The sequence below is a fragment of the Jaculus jaculus genome, chromosome 1 (genome assembly GCF_020740685.1).
Source record: "Jaculus jaculus isolate mJacJac1 chromosome 1, mJacJac1.mat.Y.cur, whole genome shotgun sequence".
NCBI lineage: Eukaryota > Metazoa > Chordata > Mammalia > Rodentia > Dipodidae > Jaculus > Jaculus jaculus.
The window spans coordinates 18931406-18956545 of NC_059102.1; the positions used below are offsets into that span (position 1 = coordinate 18931406).

Genomic DNA, 25140 nt, shown 5'->3' on the forward strand with positions numbered 1-25140 from the left:
TATATATTTGTATATATATAAGAAATCACTGGTGAACAACAGTATATACAAGCAAAACACTGGACAAACAAGCTAAATGTTTCAGGCTACAACTTTGCCAGACTTGAAATCTAGTCTGCCTGATATTGCAGAGGATGCTGGTAGCTTGTGTTTAAAATCAATTTGGGTATGTATTCTCTCCTTTTCAAAGAAAGCCACTGATTCTTGGGAGACTGCTGCTCATGTGTGCAGCCTTTCTAAATTTAGGACAAAGGGAAACCTGTGTCGCTTCCACCAGACAAAAGCTTCTCCACTGCCTTCTGACTATGTGAAAGTTCTGTGGCTCAGCCTCACTAGGGATGTCTCAGTGACAAAACACCGGCCAAGCATATACGCCAGCAAAGAACTGCTTTTTGAGCTTTATTTAGTGAATTTAAATAACACATGCACATGACCTGAAATATTTACTTTCCAAGGTAAAAGCGTTATGACCAGCATTTTTACTTTCAGATAACTTGGAAGAGGATTTATGTAGTTAAGACTTGTGACGTGAGCTGTCAAGTCTCTCCTTTCTCTGTTACTGGGGCAGCAGGAATCTCTATACTCTTTGAGTTAGAGAAACATGAAATTAAGCACATAACTTTTGAATTAATCATCTTTTTCAGTGTTGAATGTGGTTCAGTTATGCAAATGGCTAGAACGTCTTTACTGTCCCTGGTAAAATTTGCATTGAAATATTCTATAAAAGAAGAGTCTACTGGGATGGAAACAGCACATTCTACTGAGCAAACCTATCAGACTGCTTGTTAAGTTTCTTTCTGGACTGAACACACTCCATTTCCCTTTGCTAAATGTTTTATTTGAGCTGTAGAGATTGCTTAGTGGTTAGTTAAGGCGCTTGCCTGCAAAACCAAAGGACCCAGGTTCCATTCATCAGTACCCACACAAAGCCAGATGGACAAGGTGACAGACACATGTGTCTGCAGTATGTTTGAAGTGGCTAGAAACCCCAGAATTCCCATTCTATCTCTGCCTCCTCCCCCTCATATAAATAGAAAAAACATTTTTAAAGTTTTATTTGTAACTCCTGTCACATTCATGGGGGAAACAGGGTTGAGAAAATCAAATTAGCCAATAGATACTAAATACACCTGTAGTGCAGGACTATATGTATCTAAGCTTTTCTCGTCAGTCATGTTAATCAAGGGGCCAGAGAGGGGAGGAAAAGAAATCCACATAGAAGAGAGGTGAACACCCTCCAACAGCTTCTTATAAATACTCTCCTTCAGCTATTAAATGACACTGAACTCACTTCCTCAAAAATGATGGTATATATTAGAAATGTAATCTACCTTGAAATCACTACTAATAATCACAATTTAGAAGTCTGCTGGCCACACAGCTCTTAACATCGTGTCAAGCCACGTATGTAGCCCACTACATTTTTGTGGTGCTTGTCCCGTGTGAAAGCCTAAATCTTGGGCTTGCTGCATATTTTGGAGGGCTTTATAAAGCAATGTGATCGACAGTGCTTGGACCACTGCTTTCAGCTTTACACAAGTCTTCAGCTAGGTGAACAGAGAATATGGATTCTGTCTGGGCTGCATTCAGAATCTCTCCTCCTATTATTACCCTGTGAATAAAAACAACTGGGACCTAAGAAGGACATCCTCCCTTAAAGTGATCACCTCGCCAGCTCAGTGTTGCAGCTTTGTAGCACGCCCTGTATCTTTAAGAACATTGTAATACTACTAGGCTGGCCCAGAAAAGGTTGAAGTGCTGGATTCACTTACACTGCATTTGTTGCACCATCATGCAACCTTGCTGAATATTATTTACAGTAGAAGTAGACTCCGGGGTCTGCCAAAAACTCGTATCTTTGAGAAGGACCATTTCAGCCTCTTGGAGGAGTGCATTTCTTGGTCTTGAGACCAGTATGGTTTTTTTTTTTGTTTGTTTGTTTTTGTTGTTTTTTTTTTTGAGAGCAACAGAGAGAGAACGAGAGAGAATGGGTACACCAGGGCCTCCAGCCACTGCAAACAAACTACAGATGTGTACACCCCCTTTTGCATCTGGCTAACATGAGTCCTCGAACCGGGGTCCTTAGGCTTCACAGGCAAGCGCTTAACCGCTAAGCCATCTCTCCAGCCCAAGAGACCAGTATGTTTTAGCTACATATGTAGCCACCTTTATTACACACCTGGTTATCGCAACTCAAGTCTCGGGTGTTACAGATAAATCTACCTCTTTCAGACTGTAGATGGAAATAACTGTGAAAAAATGAAAAAAAAAAAAAAACTAACACACTGCTTTATTTTTACAGCCCATGGTTTTCATGGGGATAGGAATTGTTAAGAGGGCTGTCTTGTTTTGCTTTTTAAGGACATTTTGTACAGATCTTCCACCAATGTAAATGTGATTTTATCTACTCAATTCTACTTAGATTAAGTATATATGTATGATGAGGTTTTTTTTTTTTTAAATCTAAGGATTTTCACATCAAGGGAAAAGAAGTTACCATAAAATGGCATTAAGAATATTTATCCAAATACTGAACCTAACAGCATGAAGAAAAGTAGAGAAAAACATTAGTATTATGTCCACCTTGAGACTCACATTTAGAGTCTTAGAAAGTTTATGAGGTATTGCTAACCTAAAGGAAAATAATTTCCCTCAGGGCTGGCCCCAAATGGCTTTATGAACGAAGTTAGTAAAATGACCAACATAATTCCTCTGTGAGATTTCTAGATTCACTAACAACTATAATTCTAAGTGCAGCAAAAAAAAAAAAGCCACAAACTCGTGTTTCCCTTACTATCACAGCAAGTTCACAGGAATTTATATAATTTTCATGTAAATATGTATTCTATATAATCAAATGTGTAAAAGCATACATATACTTCTTTTTTTAGCACTTTTGCACATAGTTTCAAAGGGCTAAATAAATTACTACAATAGCCAGACAACTCTAATATACCTGTCACTCCGATTCACTAATCATTAATTCTCTCCTCCCTCCTCCCCTCCTCTTTCTTTCTCTCTTTCTCCTTTTTCTCCTCTCTCCCCACATTATAGACATTATTCCCAAAACCCCTAAAGTTTTGGTTTAAGTTTTGTAAAAAAAAAAAAAAAAAAGTTTTATATAACTTCAAGATAATTAAATCTTAGTTAAGGGTTTTTTGGGTCATTTGTGTATTTTCCTTTTTCCCAAGGTACGGTCTCACTCTAGCCCAGTTTGACCTGGAATTCACTATGTACTCTCAGACTGGCCTCAAAGTCACAGCAATCCTCCTACATCTGCATCCCGAGTGCTGGGTTTAAAGGCATGTGCCACCACTCCTGGATCAATTATATTTTAATACACATACATATTTGAATCAATGCCCTTCATACAGATTTTTGTCCAGTATAATAAAACTAAATCTGAGACCAGCTGCCATTGATTTGTTGTCACTGTGGTGAATGCCAACTGTCAGCATTCATTCTCTTGACATGTTTTTTTAAGCTAGAATTTCCTAACCTTTGTCTCCTGAGATACTAACATTTAAACGAATAATGACCTTTCCTTTTCCAAATATGTTCTTCATTTGCCAATTGTGTGGTATTGCTTTGTGATTAGATTGAGGTTACACATTCCCAATCAAAAGCTATCTTCCCAGGAGAAATACTATCAAGAGGGCTGGAGAGATGGCTTAGTGGTTAAGGCACTTGCCTGTAACAACAAAAGACCTCAGTTCAATTCCCCAGGACCCATGTAAACCAGATACACAAAGTAGCACATGCATCTGGAGTTCGTGAGCAGAGGCTAGAGGCCCCAGCATGCCCATTCTCTCCCTCTCTCTTTATGTGCTTCTTTCTCTCCCTCAAATAAATAAAAATTAAATTAAAAAAATACTATCAACAAGCTGGGAGTGGTGGAGCACACCTTTAATCCCAGCACTCAGGAGGCAGAGGTAGGAGGGTCACTGTGAGTTCAAGGCCACCCTGAGACTACATAGTGAATTCCAGGTCAGCCTGGGCTAGAGTGAGACCCTACCTCAAAAAAACCAAAATAAATAAATAAATAAAATACTATCAGCAAATAATCAGCAACCTATCAGTCATGAGCCAAATAAACATAGCCTACCATTCACCTTTGCAAAAAAAAAAAAAAAAAAGAAAAAGAAAAAAAGTTATACAAAGGTTCTCTTTCTGCTACATCCTTGCCAACACTTGAATTCTTTTGTCTTTTTTATAATAGACATTCTAACTGGTGTAATATAATGTCCTATTGTGATTTGAATTTGAACTTCACCAATGATAGTGAAAAAAGATTTTCAATGTTTTGGCCACGTGTGTGTCTCTTTTGAGAAATGTCTATTTCTGTTGTCCACTTTTAATCAAGCTTTCCTGCTATTAAGTTCTTTGAGTTCTTTGTATATTTTGGACTAACCACTTGGATGTACGATTCATAAATATTCACCCCACTTTCTAGATTGTCTCCTCACTCTGGTACATGGGCATATTCATACATGTACACACTACCTAAGGCAGATGAAATAGCAACCATCTAATCATAAGAATTTGCTAACTGAACCTCTGATGAGTAAGTTTGCAGAACCATGTTTCTTTGTGCAGGTACCATATCCAGAGGCACAGTTTGGGGTGTTAACCCTTATCAAGCAAAGATTTTTCAATTAAATAACTGGGATCTTCTTTGGCACCAGTTGAAAAAGACAGTTTTTAAATTCCTTGCACACCTTATTAAATATTCATCCCACTGCCTCCCCTACCCACAGCATCTGCTGGTGATTCTTTCCCAGATCAATGTTTATTATAATTGATAAAATTGATGATTGCTCAGCTACAGTAATACAGGTTTTAAAATATGAGGCTTCTTGATCTGGAGAGATGGCTTAGAAGTTAAGGTGCTTATCTGCAAAGCATAAGGACCCAGTTTTGATTCCCTATTACCTACATAAGCCACAGGCACAAGATGGCACATGCATCTAGAATTGGTTTTCAGTGGTTAGAGGCCCTGGCATGCCCATTCTCTCCCATTCTCTATTCTTCTCCCCCTCCCTCTTACTCTCTCTCCTTCTCCCTACCTTTCTCTCAAATAAATAAAACATTTTAAAAATATGAGGCTTGGGCTAGAGAGTTGGCTTAGCAGTTAAGGTACTTGCCTGCAAAGCCTAAGGACCCATGTTCAACTCTTCAGATCCCACATAAGCCAGATTCATAAAGGTGAGGCAAGCACAAGGTCGCACATGCCCACTAGGTGGTGCAAGCATAGGGAGTTCAAATGCACCAGCACACCAATTCATTCCCTCCCTCTCCCCTCCCCCTCTCCAATCAAAAGCATTAAAAAATATGAGGCTTCTTTTTCGTGTCTGCATGTCTACTCACAGTAAGCTCATGGGCTCCTTGTTCAATAATTTGTAATTCTTGAGCTTCCTAAATTATTCTGATGTTCAATGTCCCAGATTTTACCACTGGGTTACCTCAAGATGACACCTGTGGTCTGCTTACATGACTCGTTATTGTCTGAGCACATGATCAACTTGAAAAGGTGCCAGTTGTGTCTTTACTTTCCCGAATAGTCCTAGGTTCTGCAGTTGTTCCATAAGGTCCTGCCTTCTTTTCATGAGGAATATTAGAAGCATGATCAGAGAAGACACACGCCTTTTGTGCTACGACTGGAATATCCTACCTACCAGACCCTCATAGAAGAATCTATGCTTAGACCTCTGTCATAGAACTGTGCATTTATGTGCTGTGTATACAGTCATAAGCTTGTCTCAATATTCCCAATTCCAATCCCCCAGGAAAGAAGTCTTCCTTGCCATTTTGTGTCTTCCACGCTGAAGATCTTGATTCCCATCAGCATCAACACATCTACTCATTTTCCATCTAACAACATGCCTGAAGTAATTTCAGAACTACATCACCAAAAACTTCGAAAGACACTCGTCAACAAAAAACCTTCAGAAATCATGCGGATCCTTTCCTTTCCTGTTCAACATGATTAGGTCATTCATTTAAAACAGTTGGGTTCATTTGTTCAGTGTCGTTATATTAGTTTCCCTTCTTAAATACAAACAGGCAATACGCTTCTAAAGATCCATTTGCTTAAATAGAAGTGGATTTTATTAAACTCAGAAATATACTTTCATCTTTTTCCACACTACTCACCAATTTCCCTTGTAAATAGCCAATGCCATGTCTTCTGACTTATTCTTCCTATGATCTATTTTTCTCAAATAAGCAGGCATATTTATTTTCCCTTAGCAAAATATATAACACATGGAACAACATTCTTTATACTAGAAATAGTGGGCATTCTTGTTTAGATATAAACCATAGCAAAAATCCTTGATTGCCCATTAAGTGTATGAAGCTGGCATTGCTATTGAAATTATGTACTTACTGTGTTCAAATAGTCAGTCTTTCCTACTTTCTAGTTTTCACTGAAAATGTTATTCTTAACACCCATGAACATAATCGTAATTTCTCTCTTTATATCTACTAATATAGGGAATTTTGTGAATGTATTTTGTAAGTATCATATATTCCTCTTAATCATGGTGTTTTCTTTTCTAATTGTGTTGAATGTTTGGACTTTGTGTTAATTTTTAATAGGAAAAGGTTTAATTTCAATCATATACGTCTGTCATTTTCTATTTCTAAGATAACTATTGAGTTTAGGTACTAATATTGTTTTTACTCTCTTATAAAACAAATTTTAAAGTTTTTCCATGTATTTTCTCCAGTAACAATGTACATAGTCTGAGGACTACTTGCTATCAAACATTTCCTGACCTCAGACATCTAGGTTTCCTCTGCTTTTTCCATGGAAACTGCTTGATGTAAACCTTCTATCTTTTCTGACTTCAATTAGGAAAAATTATTTTCTGAAAAATGATCCAAGGCTGGAAAGATGGCTTAGTGGTTAAGGCATTTGCCTACAAAGCAAAAGGACCCAGGCTCGATTCGATTCCTCAGGACCCACGGAAAGTCAGTCGCACCAAGTGGGCATGTGTCAGGAGCACATTTGCTTTGGTTAGAGGCCCGGGCATGCCCATTCTCTCTCTCCCTCTCTCTATCTCTAACTCTATCTTTCTCTCTCATGCGTGCACTTTCAAATATATTTTTTAATTATCCATTTCTTCTAAACTTTGATATTATTTGCACAGGTCTAAAAAATATAATTTTACATGTCATCTCTATCAGTATTTTTCCCCTTGTCATCGTGATTTATCGTTATTTGTGTAGGACAAAACCTCCAGAATTTTCACTCTTTAACTTCACTGAATCACTACAACGTGATTAGGTCTAGCGTATTGCTATCTGTCTCCTGCATCTAATCTTCTACTTCCTAACAAATATGAAAGATCTTCTTCATGGGCTGGAGAGATGGCTAAGTGGTTAAGTGCTTGCCTGTGATGCCAAGGACCCCGGTTCAAGGCTCAATTCCTCAGGACCCACATTAGCCAGATGCACAAGGGGGCGCACACATCTGGAGTTCGTTTACAGTGGCTGGATGCCCTGGTGTGCCCATTCTCTCCCTCCCCCTCCTCCCTCCCTCCCTCCCTCCCTCCCTCCCTCCCTCCCCCTCTCTCTCTCTCTCTCTCTCTCTCTCTCTGCCTCTTTCTCTGTCGCTCTCAAATAAATAAATAAAAATAAACCAAAAATTTTAAAAAAAAAAAAGAAAGAAAGATCTTCCTCAGTCAATGTCTCCTTACCATTATGGGCAGAAAACGAGTATCTTTAAAGTCTTAACTGTGGTCAATAAAAGCTAAAGAAAGTGGAGATGGCTCCAAAAAAGGCTTCTTTCAGGCCTTCTTTAAAAGTGATAAATAAATGCAGTAAGAAAATGGAAATGACCACTGTACCCCATTTTGTTAATTTTTCTTAGAATAATTTGAGATGACTGATGAGGATCAGATTCATTCATAAGAGTAAGAAATGGCAAAATACTCCAAGCAAAACAGTGAAAACAATAACACAAACATGTCACAGTGCACCTAAGATTTATAAAAGGTCCAACAAACCAATCTGGTAATTAGAGACAATTTTTTGGTGGTCGGATCACTTGTGTCACAGGCCTCTGACTCACTACATACCTGAGGACGACGTGGAACTTCTGATCTCCCTGTCTCTGCTCTCAGCTGCTGCCTTCCCTACTGAGTGTACCAACATGCCCAACTTATGTCATACCAAGGACTAGCCCCTGGGCCTTGGGCATGCTAGATAAACACTCTACCAACTAAGCTACATCCCTGCCTGCTAGGCAGAATATTTTATAATCATATAAAATATTTATATTCGTAAGTAAATGTTCCTTGATCTTTGGAAAGCTTTCAAGAAACAATAAAATTTATGAGATAATTACAAATCCTCTTAGAACAGAAGCTATAAAAAAAAAAAAAAAAACTGGATCCAACAAACCCTTCTGGTCTTTCAAAAGCAAGAGGAGGGCTGGGGAGATCTGTGCTTGCCATGCATAAAGCCTGAGTACCTGAGTGCAGAGGGCTGGGCCCACATACGTGCCAGCCACTGTGGTCGCTGTCTGTAATCACAGCGTGTGGACCAGACAAGGACGGCAGAGACAGGAGACTTTCCCAGATGCCTGTGAGCTGGCTAGCCTGATGCATGCAGAGATGAACACAAGACACCTCTGCCTAAAACAAGGGGCCAGTCAAGGACCAACGCCTGAAGTTGTCCTCTGACCTCGACAAATGGGCCAATGACATGGGCAAGTCATACTCATACATGAACAGGTACACACACACACACATATACAAATGGTGCACATGCATGCATGCATGCAGACACACACGCATGCACAGACACACGCACACACACATGCAAGAGGAGGGTGTACTTTCTAAAATTCACCCTTACAAAGAATAGCTGTACAGAGGAAAGGACACTGGAGAGTTCAGCCTAGCTAAGCAGAGTAGCCCAACTAACAAGCTAACCCAGGAGAGAGGAAGCACAAGGAAGAAAATCTTTCACCCTCACTCATTTCTGACCTTCAGATCTACCAGTGGCACCCCATGCTGGCTGATCCCAACTGGAAGCCAAAAGACTCAGTAGTGGGGGAAAGAGGGCAAGGAGGGTCTGGAAGTCACAGGCACATTGTCACAGTGCTTCCGAATTACCACTAGAAAGAGAACAATGCGTGAGGCACACGTGGTAAGATATTGGGCCTGTATATGACAAGAAACAGCCAAGAAACGTAGGTTCGTATTTAAGGAGTCTGTGCTTGTTCTCATCCACTCACAATATTAAGCATTTCATGATGCTTTACCAAAGTGTACTCCTGTAGAAGTACACTACAGAATTTCTTCCCTAAAATTGACTTCTTAGAAAATAAACATAAGTGCAAAAGGAAAGCCCATAAAAGCAGCATATGTGAAATGAGTCTATTTGTGATGCTATAACAAAATACCACAAACTGGGTAATTCACGAATGAAGTTTATTTCTCACAGTTCAGGAGGCTGAGGTCAAGTTCACAGCAGTGAGGCTTTGGTGTCTGGTGAGGGTTAGTCTCTCTGCTTCAAGATGGCACCTTGTTTGTGTCCTCACACGACAGAAAGAACAGAAGAGGAAAATGGAGTGTAAGCTAGCTTCCCTGGCCCTTACATAAGACCTTGGAGGAGTCGTGATGACATAAAACCTCCCATAAGGCTCAACCTTTTTTTCTTTGGTTTACCATGTATGTCTTTTTATTAGTTATGTACACAGTTGTGTGTACAGTCAGCCTCCTCCCTGTCCTCCCCCCTCTGCAGGGACCCTCCTCGTTGGGGAATGTGGGTCATGCATTGTGGGGGTAGCCATCAGTTATGGGGAAGAGGCAATGTCTCTGTGCATAATGCCCCAACATGTGGCTCTAACAATCTTCCCACCCACTCTTCTGCAAATTTCTCGGAGCCATGTTGGGTTCATTTTAGGTCCACTTCAGTGATGATGTGCTGGGAGCCTCTGCATCTCTGGATCTCTGGTTTGTCTGCCTCTTAATTCTATAAAAATGGAGATTACATTTCAACAGGATTTGGGGGAGGGGTGTTGAAAGCAGGTAGCATATATATTATTCACATACAAAGTAACAAAGGAATATGGAGGAAAACAAAACTCCCTCGAGAAAATGAAAAAGGCACTATATCCAGCTGAGAATTAACAGAAAGTCTTTGCATCTATATATGATGTCAAAGGCACCTCTACCTTAAGGGAATATGAAGACTTTTCCACGACTGACCCCTTCATTATACATCTTCCTTATTTTCACAAGGAGAATTTGGCACATGAAGCTTGGTGGTCACTGTCACTCCTTAGAACTTCATAATTAAAATCACTTTTTGAAGATGCACAACAGGTGTTCTTATGAAAAATGTTCCCAAGTCTATTTATTTGTGATTCTTTCTCAATCTCTTTAGTTGTTCTGTTTTTATACGACTATACACACTTTCATCTAACTCAAACCACTTTGAATGAAACACACCTTCATCTAAAGGATGAATGGATCTTGGAGAAACAGTCTACAGGGCTCACCAGCTAATTGGAAGTTTAATGAGATAAGGTAATTTCAATGCCAGGGAAAAGGCTCATCACTGCTGTAGTGCTGTGTACAGACCCTTCAAAACTCCCTTCTAATTTCTGCATTACTTCTTAGCTCATCTAATAAGGCTACATATAGTTTCTTAGAGTTCTACCCTTGAATCCTTGTGTCATAGCATGCTTCTGTGAAAACTCCAACCTAAAAGCATCCTACATGTCCTGCCAGCTTTTACCTACTTCTTGTTTTCTTATTTGGTTCCACCTATCATTTCCAGTTCCACGCCTCTCATTCCCTGCTGAGTCCTGTCCTGTCAGGCATTCCCAGACCTCTACACAAAAACTGATCTTGCCAAGATCCCTGGTGGCTGCACAGTGCTAAATTTCATAGTCAATCTTAGTCATCACCTCGCCCGACGTAGTAACAGTACTGGGCACAGCTCATTCCTCTCCTTAATACTCGTTCCTGACTTGGCTCCTAGCTCTCAACACCTCCCACATTCCTTCCTCAGCTCTTATTACTGGTGTGCTCCAGAGTCCAATCCTTTCCCTCTGCCATTCATCCTCACCCATTTCAAACCTACAATGCTGGCTTTAATACGAAACATGTATGTCCTTAGTTTTCTCATAGCCTTAAACACATAAAGATACTCTTAGTAAATCCAACCTACATGTAGGTAATTTAAAAAGTCAGGAAAAAGATCCTAAACTAACACCATCACAATGTAGTAATTACACCAACGCAGAGAGGAGGGAAACTTCTCTCTATTGAGGTGAAAGCATTTACTTTACAATTAAGAGGGTCAATTATGTCCCTACTTATACGTGAAGCAGCCATTGTGAGTACAGCATCATCCTCTGAGGCAGCACTTTCCTGTGGTGGGGTAACATTTTTCTGACATCTTTAAGCTGTACTTACTCATTGTTTCACATTCTTTTCTTTGTTTGTGGTTTCAAACTGAAAGTACTTAAATTTTGACACCAAATACTTTCAACAATAAAGCAGCTCCTCAAAGTGCGCTCAGAATAAGGTAACAGATCTGATGATTGTAATTTTAAAGAAAAGTTGACGGATTTTATTATGAACTAAAATACCCATAGAATTTAAAATTTTCTCATGACTCATATATTATTTCTATAAAACTCGTAAGTCATGACTCTTCCTGCTACATTCTGAAGTATACCAGACATACCACGCAACCAGCAAAACAAAGTGCAACTCCAAAACTATTGTCAATAAATTTATTTAGAAATGGCATTTGGTTATAGAATAGGCCAAAAGAAATTCAATATAGAATTTTTTAATTTACCAAATGATTGTTGCAATGAGACTATTCAAAATTGAAAATAAAAATCTACTGGCCAATACATTTATCAGCTAACAACCTACACTGGGTTGGAGAGATGGCTTAGAGGTTAAGGCATTTGCTCCAAAGCCAAAGGATCCTGGTTTGACTCTCCAGGACCCACGTAAGCCACATAGATGCACAAGGTGATGCACACGTCTGGAGTTCGTTTGCAGTGGCTGGAGACCCTGGCGCGCCCATTCTCAATCTCTCTCTCTCCGTCTCACTCTCACACACCAAACACACACACACTCTACCTTTTTCTCTCTCAATAAATAAATAAATAAAACATATTGTTAAAAACATTAGGGAGGTAGTGGAAAGAAAAATTTATTTCCACAAAAACTAGGAGAATTAAAAAAAAAAAAAAGTCCCCTCAAACTCCAAACTATGTGAATGTGTAAAAATCAAGTGAAAGCAATGGAGCCATGTAGAAGAAGCCACAAATCACACTGGAGGATGCGAGACAAAAGGGAGAGTGGAAGCTAATGACTGGCAGATCTCAAAAATTACCATACTCTGTTCCATGAAAAATGGGCTGGAGAGATGGCTTAGTGGTTAAGTGCTTGCCTGTGAAGGACCCCAGTTCAAGACTTGACTCCCCAGGACCCACGTTAGCCAGATGCACAAGGGGGCGCACGCGTCTGGAGTTCGTTTGCAGTGGCTGGAGGCCCTGGCACGCCCATTCTCTCTCTCTGTCTGCCTCTTCCTCTCTCTGTCTGTCACTCTCAAATAAATAAATAAACAAATTTTTAAATGAAGAAGCTATACATGAGAAAAATTATAATCAAAAACAAAAATGGAAAGGAACTGATGACTTTAAAACATATTTAAAAAACTAAAACCAGGGTAAAATCTAACTTTCTCCTATACAAGAGTAAAGCTTTAAAACAAGGGTTCTGAAACAGAAAGAGTGACAGTAATAACAAAAGATGAACAAGAACATACCAGGAATCGGAGTACTTATATGAGGAGTGTGATAGTGTTCATACCAGACAAGCTAGAATTTAGATCAGGAAACATTCAACAAGCAAGTAACTTCAGTGTTAAAGGACATAATTTATGATAAATATGCACAATAGTATTAGTATCTATCACAGAAACTTCCATAAGGCATAAATTCCCAAATATACAATGGGAAGTATGTAGAAATAGACTAACATGTTAAGACTTTAGTTCAACTTTCAGAGAAATCAAAATAAAAGTAGAACAAAATACAAAACAAGTTATAGAAGGCCTAAACAATGTAACCAATACAGCAGATTACATGTTATACATATATTCAGTCCCATGATATAAAAATTAAAAAAAAAAAGAAAAGAAAATGGGGCCACAAAGAAAATTTCCCTAAGACATTCCCTTAACACTATAATAAAACCAAAATGAGAAAGCAAAACAGCTTTTCTATATACAAAACTTATCATTGTTGCTTAAAAGTTTGTGGTCCATCTCAAAAATTAGAATAACCACCTTCTTTGCTTCACTATTAGCATAAGTTACATTCATAATGTATGTAGCATGTAAGTGAGCTCATCCAACGTAGCCCTGCGTCCTTAGCCGTGACTCTCCGCCACGCTTGCATGATTATTTCTCTTCTGATTGCTGCCATTTTCTCAGTAAACAAGAAATGAGGCTATGTGTGAGGAGAAACATTTATGGAATAATTTGTTAGGAGAGAACAATCTAGACTGATAGCTATTGCACATGCACACACACACACACACACACACGACTAAAGGTGACTTGAGATCGGTGTTTATGAACTTCTATCTGGGAGCAGGTAGAAGCATGGGCACGACAATGAGAGACAATGGGAAACGTGACAAAAAGCTAACTGGACTAAAGACTCTGGAAAGGTCCAAGAATTATCAGAAGTATCAGTAATGTAATGAAATGAGCAAAACAGATCAGTGAAGCTGAAAAGTAAGATATTTGAAACATGGTGCTGATCTAGTCAGAAGTCTGTGGCTGGGGAGGTCAGAGACCCTAGGTGGAAAGCTACCACTATTGTTTGAATAAATGGATATGCTGTGCTCATTAAATTGCCCTCTAAATATTTATGGTGATGCACACAGATTAACACTGCTCTCTCCTTTGGTCAGAGAAGCTTCATTTTGCAGGTGGCACTGCCTACTGAGGGGACTCACAATTCACCCAAGTGCTGAGCAGCGACTGTTGAGGGCTCAGCACCAAATGAGACTCGGCACCACCCCGCCTCCAAGGCTTGGGGAACAGGGCGGAAGAGGAAGCAAGAGAATATAAGAGCCAGAGGATGTTTTCTGGACATAGAATGGCCGCTGCATTCATGACAAATGAAGTTACTGGCACAAAATCTGTACAATACTGGGTCCATCAAAATTCCATCATCATAGATGCAGATCCTAAGGAGAGAGCTGCCCCAACATACCTCAAAAGGGGCCCAACTGAAACTAAGGACAACTGGTGAAATAAGCAAGGGTGATGTTTTCCTGTGAACTGGATACCAGCACAAAGGGGAAGGAGAGCAACGCAGAGAAAAATCAACTCCTACCAAATCAGAGAGCCAGAGCCTCAGAGGCCCCCAACACCTCAGCACTGAAGCAGACCAAAAATGAACCCAACATGGCTCAGGGAAATCTTGCGGAAGAGGGGGCGGAAAGAATGTCAGAGTCACATGTTGGGTCATGATTTGCAGAGACATTTATCATACCAATAACTGGGGGCTAACTCCACAATGCAAGACCCATTTTCATTAACAAGGAGGGTCTAATGGGAGGGGGTAGATCACACATGAGCCTAAATAATGGTACCAAACTGCCTGTATTTACTGAAAAGAAAACTAATAATTTAAAAAAAAAATTCCATCATCAAAGAGAGAAAAAAAAAAAACAAAACAGATATCTGACCTAGAATCGATGGGACTTGTTGCAAGTACAAGAACAGCTAAGTCAGGAGAATGGCAAGGAGAGAGGTTAAGAAGGATGGAAAATAAGATCTTTGATAGACAGATCAAAATGTTAAGAAGCCAAGCACTGTGAGGTAGTTATGTGAAAATTAAAATTTAAGTAAAAATTATATTTTCTGATATATGCTGAACAGAGTGAGAGTAAGCTGAAAGCTATACTCAAGAAAAAAACAAGTGGTCATCTGGGGCTCAAAAGAATGAGTTTGAGGACTGAAGAGATGGCTTAGCAGTTAAGGTACATGCTTGCGAAGCCTAAGAACCCAGGTTCGAATCACCAGGTCCCACATAAGCCAGATGCACATGGTGGCGCATGCATCTGGAGTTCATTCACAGCGACTAGAGGCCCTACTATGCCCATTCTCTCCCTCCTTCTCTTTACCTATCTATCTTTCTCTTCCCCCCCCCTTGTCTCTAATAAATAGATCATAAAATCTTTCAAAAAAATATTGAGTTCAAGAAAGTAGGGTGATAAAATGAGTGTCAGACATCATAAGACTCAAAGCCAGGAGATTTACAGGAGAAATATTGAAAAGGGTGTGGAAATGGCAACAAAAAGTAGGAAGGCTACACAACTCACTTTCAACATACCTATCAAGGGGACATGGAAATAAAACTGCTGTCACTTAAATGACTACAGGGAAGACAATAAAGGGGCATATTCCTCTATTCACATGAGTGTGCATGCATGTGCTCATATGCACATGTGCGCGCGTGCGCGCACACACACACACACACACACAGAGCCACTGAGATGTCTCAGACACTGCCCATGAACTCGACATAGTCATATTTTGGTACACATAAGAGCCAAGAGCAGAAATGGAGTATGTTCTTAAACTAAAGTAGCAACCACAGGGCACATGTTTGTAGACAAATGAAAAATAACAAAAAGATTATCAGTGCTTGAAAATGTTATAAAGAATGAAAAAAAGTACCAAGGAGAAAGAATCACAGTACAAAAAAATCATATGTACATGTCCAAACCACCTCTAATACCAATGATCTTTTGGGGAAGCCAACAGTCTCTCCTTGGGAAACTTATTTCAGAGGAGCAATGAGATACAGAAATAAGATCAGGAAGAGAATGTATGAAAATGAAAACTCTATAATCACTGTGGGTTATAAATGTATCAGTTGGTTTGGGTTGGAAAGGCAGTGCCCCAAATATGCCTTCCCTCCCTGTGGCTCTTACATTCTTTCCAACCCCACTCTTCTGCAACGTCCCCTGAGCCTACTGGTGGCTCCCACAAGATCTACAATGTTCTGAGCCCATCAACATTTAGACATAGCAGATGGAGGAAGACGAAAGGAATGAGACAGCGAAACAGAGGAAGGACTACCTTAAAAGAGGAGGGTCCTCAATAGGATGGGGTCTGGGGAGAGCGGACAAAAGAGGGTAACGTGGTGAGAACGCAGCCAAATTATAGTGGGTTCACATGTTAAAGTTCCCAATGAATTGTTTTAGTGAAAAAGCCTGAAATCATACAATGCATGATAAAGAGACTGGGTTAATTTCAGCCCTTGGCTCATAAGTATAATCCAAGCAAATGGCACCATCTACTGGAATTTCTTATATTTCAAAATATTTGTAAATTCTGAATAAACGAATACTATGCAACATTCCCTGTCATTCAGCTAAGGAAATAAACCTACATATTCAAGAACAAAATCTAACATAATCAAAAAGCTTGCATTACAAATCATTAATCCTTGTCTTGCATTTCCACCTAAAATAACTCACCATTTTGACTAAATTCATATGAAGAGTTTATTAAAAATCAGAATGTACTCAACCAACAAAGAAATTACATTTTTAAAGAAACTCACAGATATGGTATTCCTGTATGCTGCTTGTATAACCATATATTGCAGAATATCCAAATATTACGATCATGACAACATCTCTACTATCCAACTCCATAATATGTGCTGAATGTCCCTCCACAGCATACTGCTGACCATGTCCAAGGACAGTGGGAGATTTTGTACTCCATGACTGACTAGGTATGTTAAAAACCCATAATTCATCTGTGACATTGCCATCACTTGTTTCAATTCTGCCTCCATACATAAAGATGTTTTCCTGCAAGTTAAAATACACATATTAGTAAAGAAAATAGTTCTTTCTTAGCAACATACATCATTTCAATATTAAAGTATACTTAAGTACTATATTTTAGTAATTGTTCAAACATTCATAAAGCATAGTTCTTTGCTGTCAAAAGTCAAATGGGAATGGACTAATTAGAGCTAATGTTTTACATACAAAAGAGTTAACATATTTATGCTTTTAAAAAGTTATACCACTGACTTTTATTTTAAATGATTTCATTATGTGGTCAATTAGTTATATTTTTAATTATCATATAAGAATAAAACATTGAAGCAATGTTGTGAAAATAGAAATTACAATGAACTAATGAGACTTAAAATTCAGGATAAAAAAATAAGATAAAATTTGGGATGCAGTAGCTTTTACAATGCATGCCTCCCATATAACAGAAAAGTAACTAAGTTTCTAATTGACATTGCTCACATAATCTTTTCAATACGTGAATGACCTGAGTTCCTAGTTATTATATTTAAATTATATCACCTATGCTTTGTGTTATCCTCAACTACTTACTGCTTTTATCAAGTACTATTCACCAAAAATGTAGGCCATATTTGTACATCCTAGAGACTATATTTTTATTACCGTTTCTCATGGCTATAGGTAAATACCATCACACCTTTGGAAATATTTACAGTGCTTACAAATTACAAAATTACTCACATTCATGTGTGTTAAAAACAAACGACATAAGCCACTATGTTTCAGCAAAACTGGAATAGAAGAGAACTTATTCACTGAGATAAAGGGAATCTAAGGAAGACACACAGCTAATCTTCTATATAATGGTGAAATTCTGGATGTTGTCCCATAAGGTCAGGAGTAAGATAAGGAAGTCCACTTTTGTCATTTCAATATAACACTGTACTGGAGGTTCTAGCTAGGGCAAATAGACAAAAACTAATAAAGGCTTTCAGATAGGAAATAGAATAAGAGAAGAAAATTTCTATTTGTAGATTATATCATCTTATATATAATAGATTCTCAGAAATGAAAAGAGCTAATAAATGAGTTCAGGTACTTGTAGGAAATGAGATCGCTACACAAGAATTCACTGTATTTCTATGGATTTGCAATAAATAATCCAAAAATAAAATTAAGAGAACATTTCAAGGATAGAAGGGTCAAAAGGGAAAAATATACAAATTTTAAAGAGGGAAAAATATACAAATTTTAAAGAGGTCAAAACCTTACTCCCAAAATTATAAAAACAGTTGAAATTTAAAACAATCTAAATGGAAAAATATTTCATGTTTAGAGATCATAAAACGCTCTCCAATTTTATATGCAGAGTCAACATAATCCCTATCAGACTCAGAAGGGACAGGAAAACTGACTATATAATGACATAATATAAGTGGAAGACTGCAGACCAGTTTCCCTGAAACATACACATAAAAATTCTCAATGACAGGTCCAGAAAGCCAAGCGCCACATGTTCTCTCTCATATGTGGATCCTAGCTACAGATGACTGGGCTTCTGCGTGAGAATGAAAATACTTAGTAGCAGAGGCCAGTAAGTTAAAAAGGAGACATAAAGGGTGGAGAAAGGAAGGGAGGAGGATACTTAATAGGTTGATATTGTATATATGTAATTACAATGATTGTAATGGGGAGGTAATATGATGGAGAATAGAATTTCAAATGGGAAAGTGGGGGGGTGGGGAGGGAGGGAATTACCATGGGATATATTTTATAATCATGGAAAATGTTAATAAAAATTTAAAAGAAAATTCTCAATGAAATATTTGCAACCTAATTCAAGGGCACATCAAGAAGAACACATGCCATGAACAGGTGGATTAATACCAAGGCTGCAAAAGTTGTGTAAGATATGCAAATCAGTAAGTATAACGCAGCATATAAACAGACTTAGGGACAGATGACATGATCCCCTGAAGAAGCATAGACAAAGCTTTGGAAGTTCTACACCCCTTCATAATAAAAATCCCAGCAAACTAGGAAAAGGTAATATTGCCGACACTTGACCAAAAGCAGCTTGTGGAAGGAAAGAGTTTGTTTTTGCTTACAGACTTGAGGAGAAGCTCCATGATGGCAGGGCGAAATGATGGCATGAGCAGAGGATGGACATCACCTCCTGGCCAACATCAGGTGGATAACAGCAGCAGGAAAGTGTGCCAAACACTGGCAAGGGGAAGCTAACTGTAACACCTATAAGCCTGCCCCCAATAATGCTTCACCTCCAGGAGGCTCCAATTCCCAAATTATCACCAGATGGGGACCTCGCATTCAGAACACGTAAGTTTATGGGAGACACCTGAATCAAACTACCACATTCAGTCCCTAGTCACTACTAACTGATAACCATATATGATGCAAAAATGCAATGCAGGGCTGGAGAGATGGCTTAGTGGTTAAGCGCTTGCCTGTGAAGCATAAGGACCCCGGTTCGAGGCTCAGTTCCCCAGGACCCACGTTAGCCAAATGCACAAGGGGGCGCACGCATCTGCAGTTCATTCACAGTGGCTGGAGGCCCCAGCGCACCCATTCTTTCTCTCTCTCTCTGCCTTTCTCTCTGTGTTTGACTCTCTCAAATAGATAAATAAAAAAAAAAATTTTTTAAATGCAATGCAGCCAGGCGTGGTGGCGCACAACTTTAGTCCTAGCACTTGGGAGGCAGAGGTAGAAGGATCCCCATGAGTTCGAGGCCACCCTGAGACACCATAGTGAATTTCAGGTCAGCCTGGGCTAGAGTGAGACCCTACCTCGAAAAACCAAAAAAAAAAAAAATGCATTCAGACCAACCTTAAAAGTCCCCATAGTTTTTTTTTTTCAAATAATCCCAATGATGCTCAAACATCAGCATAGTCCACCATCATTTAACTGAGCCATAATTCCAAAATAATAATAACAATAAGAAGAAGAGGAAGAGGAGGAGAAGGAAGAGGAGGAGGAGGAGGAAGGAGGAGGAAGAAAAGAAGAAGATGATGATGATGATGACAATAATGGCACTGAATAAACATTCACACTGAAAAAGATGACATTGAACATACCAAGGAAAAATTGAACAAATACAAGATTTAAAACAAACAGGGAAAGCATCAAATTCTGTAGCTCTAAGTCTGGTAACTCTGAGCAGTGATGAGTCTCCAAGTCTGATACTTCTAACCTGTGAAGAGTCTCTGGAGTTCCAATTCCACCCCTCCAGCAAAGCTACTCACAGTCCCAGAAAACTTTATCCTGTGCCAGCCACTCTCCTTGGCAGTCATCCCATAGTCCTGGCATCTCCTCTGGGCCAACACTGCAACCCAAAGTTCATCCACATGGCTCCATCAGGCCCCCACACAGGTAATCCAACAAGCCTGCTTCACATCGCCCATGGCCATTAAAAAAAAAAAAACACATACTGAAAATTCAATGACCCTTTCTTTCCTGCATCTGTTATACTCCATAGTACCAGATGGACTACCAACTTGTTAATTAAAGGAGGAACAAAGCTGACTTTAAAAAACAGGACACTCCTGTAGCATTCAGGCCCCTCACTTCAAATGAATCTACATTCTTCCTGCTGTCCCACTGCAGATCAGCTGGCCCAACTGAACAGGCTGCAGTTTTGGCCTAAACATTTCATTTCTTTCTGTGCCATGTCCTTCTGCTCACACCAGTCTCCTTCTGCACAATACAGTTGTGCACAAGCTCTCAGGACACAGGAAAGACAGCAAGCCTCTCACACAAAATGCTTCTAGACCAGTCACAAAAAAAGTTCTCACCCTCATAAATCAAACCACAGTTCTTACTGAATTCAGGTCTTTCAACTCAGAATAGTCAGAATAGTCCATGAAGCTGTACTTATAGTATTACAAGGCATCTCTTAGGCCAAGGTTTCAAATTCTTCTATATTCTTCACTCCAAGTCCCAAAAGGCCAAAAGCCACACAATCAGGTTTTTAGCAGCAATAGCCCCCCTTCTCAGTAACCAATTTTACTATTGTAGTCAGCTTCAAGTTGCTGGCAGAAAACACTTTACCAAGAGAATCTTGTGGGAGGAAAGGGTTTATTTTGGCTTAAAGACTCAAGGGGAAGTTCCATGATGGCAAGGGAAACAATGGCATGAAAAGAGAGTGAACATCACCTCTTGGCCAACATTAGGTGGAAAATAGTAGCAGAAGAAGTGTGCCAAACACTAGCAAGGGTAAAATAGCTATAATACCACAGTAACACACCATCTCCAGGAGGCTCAAATTCCCAAATTGCCATCAGCTGGGGACAGAGCCCAATGGTAGAGCATTTGACTGCAGAATGTGTGAGTTTATGAAGAACACCTGACTCAAACCACCATAGGTACATAACATAATAATGAAGGGGTGTGTGTGGGTGTGTGTGTGTGTGTGTGTGTGTTTGTGTCAAAGCTATAGTCAACAGTATACTAAGTAGGAAAAAACTGAAAGCATTTAGTATGAAATCATAAATGAGTCAAGGATGTCCATGCCCTCAAGTCTTAGTTAACAAAGAGTTTGAGGTCTTAGCTAAAGCAATACTGCAAGAAAATGAAATAAAAAGAGATACACATGCTTTCCTTTTTGAAGACAATATGATTCTACTTTAAAGACCCTAAAGATTCCACCAGAAAACTCCTAGATATAATAAGTATCACAATGCAAAATCAACATAAAAAAATCTATGACCTTCCTATATACCAATAAACTTGCTGAGAAAAAAAAATGAACAGGAAAAAACTTATTCACAATAGTCTCAAAAATAAATGAAGGCGAGGAGGATAGCTGAGCAGTTACCAACACTTGCCACTTAAGTATGAGGGTCTCTCTGGCTAGAGACCACCAAGTTCAATTCCCCACAACCCACATAAAAAGCTGAGCATGGGGCTGAAGAGATGGCTTAGTGGTTATGGTGCTTGCCTGTGAGGCCTGAGAATGCATGCTAAAATCTGCAGGTCCCACGTAGCCAGACACACAGTGATGCAAGGGTTCAATGTCAGACATGTGCACAAGGGGGCACACACATATATGGGGTTCATGCACAGTGACTGAAAGGCCCTGGCATGCCCATTCTCTCTCTCTCACTCTCACTCTCAAGAAAAATAGCTGGGCATGGGTATACACAGCTGTAACTCCAGTCAGGGGAAGGGAGAGCAGTAAATCACTGGAGTGTGCTAACCAACAGCAGCTCCAGTTTGAAGGAAAGACCCTGCCCCGTCTCAAGGAAATATGGGGATGAGCAGTAAGAGCATACTCAACATTCTCTTTTGGCACCCACTTTCATGGGCCACCCACGTCTGTCCACACACATACATATACACATACACATGCAAAAGAATTCAATAAAATAGCTTGGAATAAATGTGACCAAAGAAATGAAATACATCGGCAATTTAAAACTTTTAAAACACTGAAGAAATTAAATAAGGCATTAGAATATGGAAAACTTCCCACATTGCTCATGGGCTGGCAGAACTATATTGTGAAAAATGACGATATCACTTTATGCAATCCACAGATTAAGTGCAATTTCCATCAAAATTCCAGTGGCATTCCTCACAGGAATAGAAAAATGCCTTAAAATACATGTGGAAGCATGAAAGACCCTTAATATCCACAGCGAGCTTAAGTACCAACTGCAATCCTTTCTAATACCTGTGTTCAAATTATACTAGAGACATAGTAACAAAAACAGACACACAGACCAGTGGAACAGAAAAGAGGACAAAAATTAAATCTATACAATCAGAGCCATTTAACTTTAGAAAAATGCCAAAAGCACACATTTTAAAAAAGAAAGGAGCATGGATGGAGATATGGCTGAGCAATTAAGGCAGTTGCCTGAGAAGCCTAAGGATCTATGTTCAACTCCCCAGATCCCACATAAGCCAGATGTACAAGGTAACACATACATAAGGTCACAAATGCACACAAGATGGTGCTCACATCTGGAGTTTGATTACAGACCAGAGGCCCTGGCACTCCGATTCTCTCCTTCACTCTCTCTCTCATAAAAAAAAAAAGGCCAGTTAATTAGGCTTGCCTCAAAATAAGAAAGGAAGGAAGGAAGGATGGAAGGAAAGGAGGGAGGAAGGGAAGGAGGGAGGGAGGGAGGGAAGGAAAGGAGGGAGGGACGGAGGGACGGAGGGAAGGAAGACAGGCAGCTTCTTCAACAAATGAAGCTGAGACAAAATGGCTGAAGGCATGTAAAAGAATGAAAGTAGACCTGTATCTCTCACCCTTTACAAAAATCAATTCAAGACAGACATGAAACTCTGAAACTGCTAGAAGAGAACAAGTATGTATGGGCTAGGACTTCCTGAAAAGGACTCTGGTAGCTTAGGAAATAATAGCAAGAATTGACAGATGGAATTATATGAATTAAAAAGCGTCTGCAATCTAAGAAAATAATCACCAGGGTCAAGAGACACAGTTTATTTAACAAGGTATAACTCTATGAGCAAAAACACAGTCTTCAATCATACTTGGCAGAACATACCCATAATACCAGCACTCAGAAGGTTAAGCCAGGAGGACCAAAGTTTAAAGCCAGCCAGGGTTATACAGGAAATTCAATTCCAACCTGAGCCATTTAATGATACCCTGTCTCAAAAACAAACAACCCTCAGAAAAATAAAATTTTAAAAACTCAGTCTTTATTTCTTTATATGCCCAATGGGCGACTGTACTAAAATCTACTCTACCCTTTTGCTAAAATGATATATTTTTATAATATATAAAATAATATATGACTGTAGGATCTAACATTATTATGATCCATATGATCTATTGCTTTCATTGAGTATTTGATATAAATTGGAGATTTTATACTTTCCTTCTAATGTAGGCCTTTTTAAATTTTATTTATTTTTTTAGTTACCATGCAGAGATTGAGGTTATCATTCATTCTGACATGTTCAAATACAATTTGTTTCTGTTGATTCCCATTCTGCTCTCCCGTTCCCAGTTCTGCTATCCCCCAGCTCCCGTCCTCCCCGGTATCTTTTCTCCTTCTGCTTACACATCACGTGTGTCATTTTGCACTTTCCTCACTCCTCTTCCAGTTCATCTCTTTATATTCACTTTTGGGTACAGTTCTACTTTTATAAGGTTTATTCACATTTGTACCCCTAGCAGTATTAGAAGCTAAGACTCACATATCAGAGACAACATGCAGTTTTTGTCTTTAAAAAAAATGCTTAATTGTTTTGAAGTGGGAAACATACCTGATGTAAAGCAAGCGAGTGCCCGTATCTCTGGAGAGGACCCCTTGACACGGCTCCTACATTCCATATGCTGTTTTCTAGATTGTATCTAAAACAAAGAAAAATAACTGCTTAAGCTAAGATTCATTCTCAGTTGTTTTTAAACTTACATTTGTTTGACTTTACTTGTATCCAATATCACATTAAATTCAAAAAGAACTTTAATGAAGTAATTTCATATATCATTTAAATTTTTTAACAAAGACTGCCAAAAAAAAAAGACATACTGTACATTAGGATTCAATCACTTATAATACACATGAATTTGCTTGATCGAGACATTCATTACTACAATTAATGTTTCTAATTGCCTTTAACGATTTCAGCGAACTGGGCTGGAGAGTTGGCTCAGTGGTTAAGTGTACTTCCTGTACAAGCATGAGGGCCTGAGGGGACCCAAGACCCTCTCTCCAAGTTCAAATCCCCAGAATCCATGTTAAATAGCTGTGCACAACCACATAAGTCTATAACCCCAGTCTTGTCGGGGAGCAGTGACCTGGGAACTACTGAAGCTTGCCAAAAAAAAAAAAAGAGAGAAGGGCAAGCTCCAGTAAGAGATGCTGGTTCAAATATAACATGGGGAAGAGTGATAGAGGGCCATCCCACCTTCCACTCCAACCACTGCAGGCAAGCACAACAGGCAAATGCATGGGTGCCTCAAGGACGCATACACCACGGATACACCACACCACACATACTCTCATACACACATGCTAGCCAGCAACAATCATAATAATTTCAATGAAGTGAATAATCTAAAACGTAGTGAGTTCGTCTTCATTTTTTAAAGCGTGTGGTGCATGTGTGTGGTGGGGATGTGGATACATGTGTGTTCTTTTCTGTATAGGTATATGTGTGAAGGCCAGAGGACATCCTGGGTGTTACCCTCAGTAACCCTGTTCAGTTCTTTTCCAGGCAGGGTCTCTCACTTGCCTGGCGGTCACCAACTAGGCTGGCGGTCACCAACTAGGCTAGACTGAGTAGGCTACTATCTCTG

The 25140-nt window shown here is 39.3% G+C and overlaps 1 protein-coding gene across 3 annotated transcripts in view; it reads right to left on the reverse strand.

Annotated features, from left to right (window-relative positions):
* The window catches only part of Atrnl1 (attractin like 1), a 752002-nt gene that overhangs the window by 645587 nt on the left and 81275 nt on the right, over positions 1-25140 (reverse strand). For 2 of the 3 annotated variants that reach the window (XM_004659313.2, XM_045148305.1), the window contains exons 7-8: positions 24105-24192; positions 16637-16892 (exon numbers count right to left, since the gene is read on the reverse strand). In XM_004659313.2, the coding sequence (XP_004659370.2) occupies positions 16637-16892; positions 24105-24192 (344 nt within the window). Of the gene's footprint in view, positions 1-9936; positions 9988-16636; positions 16893-24104; positions 24193-25140 lie in introns of those variants that run through there. The other variant, XM_045148313.1, reaches the window with a different exon arrangement.